The sequence below is a fragment of the Schistocerca americana genome, chromosome 7 (assembly GCF_021461395.2).
Source record: "Schistocerca americana isolate TAMUIC-IGC-003095 chromosome 7, iqSchAmer2.1, whole genome shotgun sequence".
NCBI classification, from domain to species: Eukaryota; Metazoa; Arthropoda; class Insecta; order Orthoptera; family Acrididae; genus Schistocerca; species Schistocerca americana.
The window spans coordinates 97,550,464-97,562,956 of record NC_060125.1 but is presented as its reverse complement, the minus strand read 5'-3'; the positions used below and the strand labels follow the sequence as shown (position 1 = coordinate 97,562,956).

The following is a 12,493-nucleotide window of genomic DNA, read 5'->3' as shown; positions in this document are numbered from 1 at the left end:
GCGGTACCATTTATGAAGGGTATATGGACTGGACTAACAAGGAGTGCGGTCGCATGCTCCAACGAGTGAGTAGTAATCCTGGACGTGCGGTCATATGGAAAAAGATGAAAACATGCAATGCACCCAGGAACACTGAAGCGTGATCGTTTCGCTGATCCAGGTGTCATAGCGCGGGGAGGCATAATGTTTCGCGGGTATACCGACCTACAAATGCTTGAACACGGTACACTCATCGGTCACCGTTGTTGTGACACTATATCCATACCTAGTTGCGGCTTTTCAGTGGTGCATTCGGCCGCGACTTCATTTTTTATGGATGGCACCACTCGACTGTATCGATCTGAGCCGGTAGAAGGGCTATTGGAATGAGAGGGTATTCGACGAATGGGTTGATCTGTCTTTTTCCCAGACTTAAATTCAATAGAGCACGTGTGGGACGTGTTGGGGAGGCGTATTGCAGCGAGTGCACATCTACCGACGACCATCTAGCAGCTGTCACCCGCGAAGGTGAAGGAATGGAAGTCCTACTACGACAACTCGTTCCCAACCTTGAGCCCAGCATGGCAGCACGTGTCAGAGCATGTACTGCAGTTCGTGATGATCACACACCTTATTAAGAACCATGCCCTACCTTTTGTCATGTCTAGGGGACCATCATAAATCGCGCTGGCTTCATTGTAATTGTTGTTTTTGAATAAAAGTGTCATTTCTGTTCGTGTCAATTCATTTTTATTTCCATTCTGTACTATACTGTAGCAGTTCTACCTATGCATCGTTCAAGCATCACTGAGCTGTGTTACTTCGCAATGAGACGTCGTACGAAAGTCACTTTCGTCCATTAGTATCGCACACCCGGTAACTAGACACCTTAACTCTTGAAGTCAGAAAGTAAGCACTGCCGTCTGGGTAATCTGAATATATGTTTCCTAATAATTACAGCGGCACATAGTTTATATTTGTTTCACGATTTTGTATGTATATGTACTTTTACTGAACTGACATATTGTGGTGTGGCATTCAGTATTCTGGGGTTGAATCATCATTCCTAGTGCTATATTGCAACATGTATGATTCCGGAAAGTTATTGCAGCAGTTTTTCCGGGTTAGGCAGTGACAAACTGTATCGGTAAGTGTTTATATCTCGCAATGCGTTTGTGCTGTCGGATACGACATTTTTTACTGTACAAATTTCGGTATTACAAAATTTAACACGAAGCGTGTTTCTATAGACCGAAGAACTGAATTCGTGGATCCCAGTTGTTGAGCAAATGAAGCAACGATTTATACAGGGCACAAAAAACCGGAAGGCAACAGATGGTTCAAATGGCTCTGAGCACTATGGGACTTAACATGTCAGGTCATCAGTCCCCTAGAACTTAGAACTACTTAAACCTAACTAACCTAAGGACGTCACAAACATCCATGCCCGATGCAGGATTCGAACCTGCGACCGTAGTGGTCTCGCGGTTCCAGACTGAAGCGCCTATAACCGCTCGGCCACACCGGCCGGCGGAAGGCAACACCAAGTTAATGAGTTACAGGTGATCTATTGGCACAGATCACTAGCCAGGTGTCTGCGAACTGGTGGAGAGTTAGTCTTTCAGTATGCTAAGCTGGCACAGTTTTAGCAACAAATCTTTAGTTTACTGGAACTTACACGGATGTCTAATGATGGTAATACTTGTAATGTCGAAAACAAAACTATAGACAAAACAATATCTGTAATTTCGAACAAATACGGTGCCTAGTGTACGAGTACCTACCAGGCATCTCGGATTACTTTCTTGCGGCACAGCTTAGCCTTGAAATGTGAACAGGGCACTTGTGATAAAGTAGTGATTATTTTCCGGCTCTTACGTAGAATTGTAGCTTCCGGTCTGCAGCGGCGATGTCCGCCGTTGAGTTTGTGGCTGGCTCGAACCACATGATGTTAATGGCAATGCCGACCTTTCCTGGAATAGAAAATATCATCACATTTTTATTTCCTTGTCTAACTGAAAACAGATTACAAGCTACGCGTTGACACCCATATGATTTTATGTAAAGCTCGCAAGTGCGCACACAGCAAAGAAGGCACTCAAAACTAACTTTCAACCACTGAAGAAATGGCCCTTATTAGAGGCGGACAACTGATAAGATAAGGCGACAAGAGTCGCACCTGGCGCACATGTAGCACATGAATTCATCTTTCATGCAGATGACGAGAAGTCCTGTTTTATTATACAAATCACGCGAAATATGTAAATAAGTTGGACATAAGGACCATATCTTAAAACCAATGAATATGGGTTAATGCATTTAATAGCGAACTACTACATCTGAAATGCACAGTAGTCGAAATCTCAATCTCTGCATACAAAACGAAGTGTCTTGACTAATTGTTTCATCATCGGCCACCACAACCCGTAAGGAGAGCAATTTGAAATCCGGAGAAGGTGTTGATCTTATACTGTGGGTATTCTTTTGCAAGGAATTGTTCGAAATTCCATCCCTAAGGGGGTGAAGTAGGGGATGAAAGGTTCTTTGAAAATTTGCAACTATTAAAGCAATTTTGAAGCTATAACTACGAAAATAGGTATTTGGTTTCTTGGACAGAAATAAAAAAAGTACATGCTTCAACATTTTTGAAAATTCAACAAGTAGGAGAGGAGGGGGGGATGGAGTAAAATAATGAGAGAAAGTTTAGTTTAAAAATAGAACGTTATTAAAGTACTACTAAAGTTTTTGAAGTTACGTCTATGAAAACTGGTATTTTACATCTAGGTTAGAAATTAGAAATACGTGTTTCAGCGCTTTTTCAAAATTCAACCCCTAATGGGGTGAAACAGAGGACGAAAATGTTTGGAAATATTTCGTTACCTTAAAACAGATTTAAAGCTAAAGCTATTAAAACTGGTAGTTGACTTCTCAAGAAATAGGTCTATGTGTTAGGGAATGGAAGTTTGTATGCAAATATCACCACAAGAACTCAAAATGCAGGCTTCACAAAGACATCTGAGTCCAGCTACCAGAATCACTTTTTCGTCAGAAATGCATTCGGAAAAGACCATGCTTCCATGGCATTAATTAGCCTAAAGAATTTAGATGTTGCAATTTTGGGATAACATAAAAATTCAATTAAAGAAAAACAAAAAAGATCTGCGTAGCCCACACAGTCTACGCGAGCAATGCAGCGGGAGCTAAGTTATTCATAAATAAATCGATATAATAACAAACCAGTTAGAAAATTTTGACCTTTCTAACCTAGTGCAGGACTGTGAAAGCCAGCAAACAGAAATAATATACAGGCTGTTTCAAAGTCTTTGCTTAAAATGTCTAGAGGTGATAGATCACGTCACGAGAAACAACTTTTGTTAGAGTACAAACTTTCGCTGATGGTGGGCGTCCTTTAGTATTCGTCGGGCCTGGGACGATGAGATTTCACCGAACTCTCAAGGATGTACTGACCAGGAGTGCTGCATACTATCTACACTAGTAAATTGATAGAGCGATTTTCAACAAGAAAACCTCAACATTAAGAGTCTCTAAGCAGAACGAGTTATTTTAGAAGCGGATCAGGAACTTTAATTTTGCTACACCTACCCCCTTTCATACATAACAGATGACTGCATCATAGGTAACACACAAGGAATCTATACACCACACATTGCCCACGCCGTGCCTACGTTTTGCTCATTGTGTGGGGCATAACCAATGCAAAATGATCCTAGTAACACCGGGAAGCGTCAACAAATTTTTGACTCTAACGGTAGTTGTTCCCCATGAGGCGATTTAACAAACGCAGTCATTTGATGCAAAGGGTTTGAAACATCCTATATATTTGCTATTTCTGAAGAAAAGTGGAAAGTTTATGATGGCCTTTGTTCTTTCAGTCTTAATACTATTGATCTCATTGCTTTGAATAGCCGGTTGAGTTACACATTTTACTCCTGAAGATACGATGGATTTTTCCCTTAGATCAGACACAACGGAGGTGCTAAATCCACGCACAGAGTATGTAAATGACGAAGTGAATGTAATTCTTGTAAATTATATCTTTTTTGAGGAACAAACCAGTGATGTCATTAGTTTCATTGTCTTCCTAGACAAGTTAACATTCTCTGCGGTATTCCATACCGAAACAGCTTGAGAATGTCATCATGTTATCCTTTCCGGCTACTATAACTAACGCAAATCCTCTGGTTGCTAGTCGTGTACATACATGTTGTTTGTAAAAAAATTAAAGTCTTTGGAGAAAAGTGAGGCATATGGATCAACATTATACCTCAGATAGGAAGCCTCTAATAAGCAAAGAAGGGAAGGCTAGGAGGCGGAAGAAATACTTAGAGAGTCTACACAAACAAAATAATTTGATGGGAATATTATTAAAAGAAAAAAAGACGCAAGTAGAGATGAGATGGGATACTGCGAGAAGAATTTGTCAGATCAGTGAAAGACCTCAGACGAAACACCGCCCCTGAAACAGACAGCATTCCCTCACAACTATTGACATCTTTGGGAGGACGAACCATGACGAAGCTATTCCACCTGGTGTACAAGATACACTCCTGGAAATGGAAAAAAGAACACATTGACAACGGTGTGTCAGACCCACCATACTTGCTCCGGACACTGCGAGAGGGCTGTACAAGCAATGATCACACGCACGGCACAGCGGACACACCAGGAACCGCGGTATTGGCCGTCGAATGGCGCTAGCTGCGCAGCATTTGTGCACCGCCGCCGTCAGTGTCAGCCAGTTTGCCGTGGCATACGGAGCTCCATCGCAGTCTTTAACACCGGTAGCATGCCGCGACAGCGTGGACGTGAACCGTATGTGCAGTTGACGGACTTTGAGCGAGTGCGTATAGTGGGCATGCGGGAGGCCGGGTGGACGTACCGTCGAATTGCTCAACACGTGGGGCGTGAGGTCTCCACAGTACATCGATGTTGTCGCCAGTGGTCGGCGGAAGGTGCACGTGCCCGTCGACCAGGGACCGGACCGCAGCGACGCACGGATGCACGCCAAGACCGTAGGATCCTACGCAGTGCCGTAGGGGACCGCACCGCCACTTCCCAGCAAATTAGGGACACTGTTGCTCCTGGGGTATCGGCGAGGACCATTCGCAACCGTCTCCAAGAAGCTGGGCTACGGTCCCGCACACCGTTAGGCCGTCTTCCGCTCACGCCCCAACATCGTGCAGCCCGCCTCCAGTGGTGTCGCGACAGGCGTGAATGGAGGGACGAATGGAGACGTGTCGTCTTCAGCGATGAGAGTCGCTTCTGCCTTGGTGCCAATGATGGTCGTATGTGTGTTTGGCGCCGTGCAGGTGAGCTCCACAATCAGGACTGCATACGACCGAGGCACACAGGGCCAACACCCGGCATCATGGTGTGGGGAGCGATCTCCTACACTGGCCGTACACCACTGGTGATCGTCGAGGGGACACTGAATAGTGCACGGTACATCCAAACCGTCATCGAACCCATCGTTCTACCATTCCTAGACCGGCAAGGGAACTTGCTGTTCCAACAGGACAATGCACGTCCGCATGTATCCCGTGCCACCCAACGTGCTCTAGAAGGTGTAAGTCAACTACCCTGGCCAGCAAGATCTCCGGATCTGTCCCCCATTGAGCATGTTTGGGACTGGATGAAGCGTCGTCTCACGCGGTCTGCACGTCCAGCACGAACGCTGGTCCAACTGAGGCGCCAGGTGGAAATGGCATGGCAAGCCGTTCCACAGGACTACATCCAGCATCTCTACGATCGTCTCCATGGGAGAATAGCAGCCTGCATTGCTGCGAAAGGTGGATATACACTGTACTAGTGCCGACATTGTGCATTCTCTGTTGCCTGTGTGTATGTGCCTGTGGTTCTGTCAGTGTGATCATGTGATGTATCTGACCCCAGGAATGTGTCAATAAAGTTTCTCCTTCCTGGGACAATGAATTCACGGTGTTCTTATTTCAATTTCCAGGAGTGTATGTGAGACAGGTGAAATACCCTCAGATTTCAAGACGAATCTAATAACTCCTGTATATTAGGTGCTGACAGATGTGAATATAACACAGGTGTGACACGGAGTCATGAAGGAGGTGTACGATTGTGTCGAACAGTAAGTGCAGTCTTGAGAATCCAGGACTGGTTAGTGAGGAAAAAGTCGTTGAGTGGCTGCATGCTTACTCTGTTAGTCCAATATTGCACGCTTCGGACATTACCATCATCAGGTATCGCGGAATATCACGTTGCACATAGAGACAAAAGTTAAATTTTACAATAGTAACGACCATATGGAGATTTTGTGTTAATATTACCGAACAATCATTTTAATACGTCAGGGATGCGAAATAATGACACGACTCTATCACAGAAGAATAGAAAAACTGGTAGGACCCGACCCCGGGGACGGTAAGTTTTGTTTCCAGAGGAAGGTAGGAACATGGAAAGTAACTATGACCGTGCGCCTTAGATAATAGGCTGAAGTGAGGCAAACCTACATAAATAGCATTTGTGTATTTAGAGAAAGATTTTGATAATATTGACCGCAAAATAAATTTCTGAAGGGAGCAGAGGTAAAATACAGAGAGCAACAGTTATCTGGGACTCGTAAAGAAACCAGACTGCAATTATAAAAGCCGACGGACATGGAAGAAAATTAGTAGTTGAGGAGTTAGTGAGACAGGGTAGCAGCCTCTCTTGAATGTTATTTAAACTGTACATTCAGCAAGCAGTAAAGGAAACCGAGGAGCAATTTGTATAGTGAATTAAAGTGTATGGAGAAGAAATAAAAAAATAACATTGGCTGATGTCACTATAGTTCTGTCATAGATGGCAAATGACTTGGAAGAAAAGTTGAATGAAATGGATAATATCTCGAAAAGAAGCTCTAACATGACTATCAACAAAAATAAAATTAAGGTAATGGAATGTAACTGAATCAAATCAGGTCATATAATTAGCTTAGGAAATGAGACACTAAGAGTCGTAGATGAGCTTAGTTATTTGAGCAGGAAAATATAAGGGCAGTCAAATGAAAACGAGACGGATGGAAAGAACTGTTTATTATTTTAAAAATAATCGCGATAACTGTTAACATATCGATCCCACTGTGAGACAAGACGGCTACTGCCATGATGGCAAAATATTTGACGTTAAGTACGGAACCATGATTGTACCTAGGAGAGCACCTCTTCGTCCGAAACTAACCGACGGCCACCAGCGTCTTCCTTGAGGGCTCCAAAAATATGGAAATCGCATGACGAGAGACCAGACTCGTATGAAGAATGTGTAAGGGCTTTCCAGTGAAACTTCTGCAGCTTAGTCGAAACAACGATAGCAATATGTGGGCGGGCATTATCCTTGAAGAGAATGATGCCGTTCGTCACACATTTGGTAGTTAAATGCCGCCCTTTAATTTTCACAAAATGTCCATGTACCGCTGTGCGCCATGGCGCCGTGTTCCAGAAAGTCGATGACCATCGAGTCGTTGCAGACAAAGAAAAAAGCTGTCATGATTTTGTCTGTGCTGACGAGCCTGTTGTTCGACTACGCTGCAGAAGTTTCGCTGGGAAGCCCTTACGCATCACCCGTACAGTCCCATTCCCTCCCCAAGCCATTTTCATAATTTTGGGGACTTTAAGAAAGATATTCGTGGCAGTCTGTTTGCTTCAGACGGAGAGGGGCACGCCTGTGTACAATTTTGGTTTCGTAGGAAACAGCGACATTTTTGCTTGAATCCATTGACTGTCTTGCCTTACGGTGGGATAAATATATTAACAATTATGGCGGTTACTTTTTGTAATAAACAGTTTACTTACATTTTTTTGTCTGTCTCGCTTTCATTTGATTGCCCCTTATCAGAGACGGTGACAGAAGTAGAGAGGATTTAAAATGCACACCAGCAATTGGAAAAACAGTACTCGGAAAAAGAAAAATTAGTTAACGTGGAATATAACTTAAAATGATAGGGATCTCTATCCTGAAGGTGTTTGTCTGGGGTGTAAGGTGCGGAAGTGAAACGTGGACTATAAAGAACACAAACAATAATAGAATAGAAGCTTTTGAAATGTGATGCTATTGAAGGATGCTGAAGATCAGATGGATAGATCGAATAAATAATAAGGTGGTAGTGAATCTAATTGGGATAAACAGGAATTTGTGGCACAGATTGACTGAAAGAAAGGATCAGTTGATCGGACACATCCTGAGGCATGAAGGAATTGTCAATTTGATGATGCAAGGATGACTGGGGGTTAAAAATTGTAGAGGGAGAACACTGTTTGAATACAGCAAGAAGGTTCAAATAGATGTTGGTTGCAATAGCTATGCACGGATGAAGACACCTGCAACGAGCGTGTGGAGCTGCAATAAACCATTCTTCGATTTATGACCACAACTGTGGTATCGACGTTGTGTTGGTCGACCGCACACATCACCGGGGAAGACGAGACTTCAAATAGCGTGCCACCACGTATCAGCCGTGTCTCGTTCTGCTGTCTCCAGGGCTCGCCGTCTTCAGATGGTACGCGACACGTTCGCCCTAGAGGACGCCGTCATCGCTTCGAGTCATTGAAACCAAATCTAACAGTCCACGCGTCTTTTTAGATAGCCGCAAACCGGGTTCCACCTCAGATCTGGGAAGATTCGCAGTGAAAATAGACGGACCCAGCATGACTCTACTAATCTGTTAATAATCTGAATGTGTTTGAACATTGTACGGATAGCCAGTGATCCACTGTATCAAAGAACTGTCAGAGTGTGAAAAGCTTACATCTAAAGATAAAAAACTTATTCCAATCCACCGTGGCGCTGCTGTGATTAATATAAAAAGACATTCCTAGGTCGCCGAATGCTCTTTATTGGCTCAAAAACGACGGCCTTAACCAGGGTAGGGCACCATCAGGCTGTTTGGGAGAAAAGTGGAAAATGGACCTTTAAAACTAGATTCCAAGAGCATTTCCTGTTAATGAGGGGGCAGGTAAAACATAATTCCGTCTTATTGGGGATCTCATACCTTGCGGCCACGAGCCACCCACACTCGGGAACCTTATGATTTTACACCGCACTCCTCGCACCGGCCTTTCTAATTTAGGTTTTCCTTGATTTTCCCCAAAATCGCTTAAGACAAATGCCAGGATGGTTCCTTCGAAAGGCCAAGGCCGCTTTCCTTCTCCAGCCTTCACTAATCCGACCTTGTGCTCCGTCTCTAATGCCCTCGTTGTCGACGGGACATTAAACACTAATACCCTCCTCCTTACACCGCGCGTTTAATGGGAGGAGGTTTAACCTTATGGAAAAAATTGAAATCGTTGACTACTCATATACTAGGAAAGTTGTCTTACTCAGCGATCAATTGCCCAGTAAACACCAAGTTTTTTATGATTTTAGGTTCCCAGTCTTTAAAGAATTTTTGGATTCCTGCAATGATATTTAATCAGTCAGGCTTGTCTTATGTTTATATCTCTTCATGTTTTTACCTTAAAAACCCTAGTTCCGTAATTACATAATTGTATTTAACATACTTCGTGTTTTTAGTTTGTCTTGTTTTATCTGGAAGGTTCGTTTTTGCTTTAGTCATTTTACATAATTTTAGCGATAATGCTTTCTCCCTTATGTGGCTCCCATCCCGTTCCCCTGTGCATAATACTGTATTTAAGTTATAAGGGATGCTTTAGGTTCCTGTTGTGGTTTTACTTTAAAAATTCTAGTTTTGCAATTGCATTATATCTTATGGAATATTTGAGGTTTGCAGTTTTGTACCGAATATTTGAGGTTTGCAGTTTTATACTGAAAGTTCCTGTTCACGACAGCAGAATTACATGCTAGTTTTAGGATTATAAACTAACTGAGTTTTGGGCTTTACGCTCTTGACAATTACTTCTTAGTTTTAGTCATTCTGCATTGTTTTTTTAATTTTTTACTAATAAGCGTTCCTGCTTACGTAGTTTCGTGCCCTGGAACATAGATACGCTAAATTTTTAATTAGGAAGGTTTCTATTTGGACGTTTGTATTTGCATAATTCTTTTTACTTTATTTTAGTGTTTGTCACCTTCCCCACTATGTTTATTGTATTACGCACCTCTGCTGCATTTCCTCTTCCTGTTTCTCAATCTTTCCTTCAAGACGTTCGCACACTTGAACCCCATGCTTTCGGTATTGGACAGGATTCTGTAATAACGTTTTACAATTTACTTTCTGAAATTTCCTGGCAGATGACAACTGTGTGCCGGACCGATATTCGAACTCAGGACTTTTGATTTTCGCGGGCAACTCTAATATCTAAGTTCCCCCACCTCGTCTCATGACGCAGCCTCATAGCTTCACTTCCGCCAATAACTAGGTTCCAAGGTACTGACAGAGGTAAAGCTGTGGATACCCGTCATGAATCTTGGTTGGCAGCTTAGTGGGTAGAACAGTTGGCAATGAAGTGCAAGGGTCCCGAGTTCGAGTCTCGGTCCGGTACACAGCTTAGATTTGCCAGGAAATTTCAAATAAGCGTACACTCCGCTGCAGAGTGAAAATTTCATTCCGGAATATATTTCCTACTAAACGTGTCTGTAGCTCGCGTGTGAGAATTTCTTTCTCTCTACTGTGATTTTTGATTGACGGCTTTGTACACGCATTTGGTGCCACCTAGGGACAGTTATCTTTACTAGCGCCATCGGTCGCTTCTGATTCCATCAGTATCGTGCATATATTGCTTGAAGGCGGATCGGCCAGCGACACTTTGTTTCGGAACCATGTTTAGAGTTGACCATGACCTTACTTTGCGCTTCTATGACTGATGACCCACATCGCACGAGGTAAACCGATAGTTACTCTCTTTAAGTATTCCTCTGTAGGTTTATTCTTGGTGATTTTATACCATTTCCTACCGCGTTTCTATGTTTGTTTACCGGCTATTTTAGCGGTACTTCACGAATGCTTTTGGACAGTAATTGCAACGTATTTTACGTGATTTCCTATCCTTTACGTGTTACATATTTACGTTTTTGGTTATCACTGTTGACAATAGTTCCTCAGAATAGGACCACGCCGGTTATTACGTTCGGTTCTCATTGTACTTCCAGATAACATGATGATACCATACCCGTGTAGGATGCGTCGTTTTTGAGCCAATAAAGAGCATTCTGTTACCTAGAACTGTGTTTTAATATTAGAGATATAAATGTATGTATTTGTCTCATTCATCAGGACGTATTATAATTAGCGTAAATGAAAATGCTAAACATGATAGTGTTTTAAACATTTAATAAATGTCGTATCTGTACCATCTCGTTCACCTACGGACACAATACCAACAACAACAAACAAGCACGTCAGAAAGAGTTTCAACGATTGACGCACTCATTATTTTCACAGGAAACCGAAGAGAGTAACAGTCACACAATCGTTGCTCAATTTGGGCATGTTTATTCCATTTGAAACACGAGACCCTCATCTCAGCTTAAATACGGTTTATTATTATAAGAATAGGAAGTTTTGTTGAAGAAACAAACCTCTAAACACATAAAGAGGGAAGACCTTTAGGCGGATGACAAGGAAATACTGAAGAGAACTGGGTGAGACTTTTGGACTGTATTAATATACCTCAAGGATACAGACCCAATGAAATCTGTATTCAGATCTTAAAAATCTTCCTTCGACGAACTCGGTTAATGTTGACGTAACGAAATTTTGTTATCTATACATGTATGACAGACTTCAGTAAATCTAATTTCCTGAAGGACTATAAAAATCTTTAGAACTGAACAGAAAAACAACTTTCCATGTGACCGAGAAAGTCAATATTGTCTAATTTCTTTAGGTGATCAAATTTCGAAACTCCACAGTTTGGTGTTAAGTAAAGATATTCTTAACTCTGAAGACTGGTTGAACAACGCGGTTCTCGATCAAGTACCGTCTTTTTCGAGAAGATGTGCCACCGTCTTCATCCAACTTTCGAAATAAATTGCCCATGCAACATTTTAAAAGAAGATTGCCATCTTTCTGTGAATATTTCTTCAACAGATGAACATACTAATGAGCATAGATGCCGCAAAAATAACTATGGCATCCTATACAATAATGTAAGTCAGGTAGCGATGGTTTTTATGAGAGGGTATAATTTTTTTCCTAGTCTCAGAGAGAAAGTAAAGACATAGTTGATGGATGAGAGTTGCGTTGCAGTACATAGATCTAAAATGAATTGTCGCGCGCACATTCTCTCTTTCTACCTCTACCAATAACCTTTTCCTTACAACTGTTACCACTACTTCCACAATAGTGGCGTTATTTGTACTGAAACTACAGTCCTTTTTTGTATGGCAGTCGGATGTTAACTTTTCGGGAAAAATCACAACGTTCTTTAATATGTGCTGACGTGGTGTCATCACGCCGAGCATTAGTTCTCCCAGAGCAGACAATCTGTTGAGTGACGTAATCGAGATTTCAAAAGGTATGTTATTTTATTTACGATGGTAACGTTAGTTAAATTAAGAAAACTACAGTTATTACGAGATCACACGCTCA

The 12,493-nt window shown here is 42.3% G+C and overlaps 1 protein-coding gene across 1 annotated transcript in view; it reads right to left on the bottom strand.

The window, feature by feature from the left end:
* Positions 1 to 12,493, bottom strand: part of LOC124622740 (myrosinase 1-like) — a 79,316-nt gene that overhangs the window by 26,049 nt on the left and 40,774 nt on the right. The window contains exon 6 of the mRNA XM_047148530.1: positions 1,858 to 1,952. Coding sequence (XP_047004486.1) covers positions 1,858 to 1,952 — 95 coding nt within the window. The remainder of the gene's footprint in view (positions 1 to 1,857; positions 1,953 to 12,493) is intronic.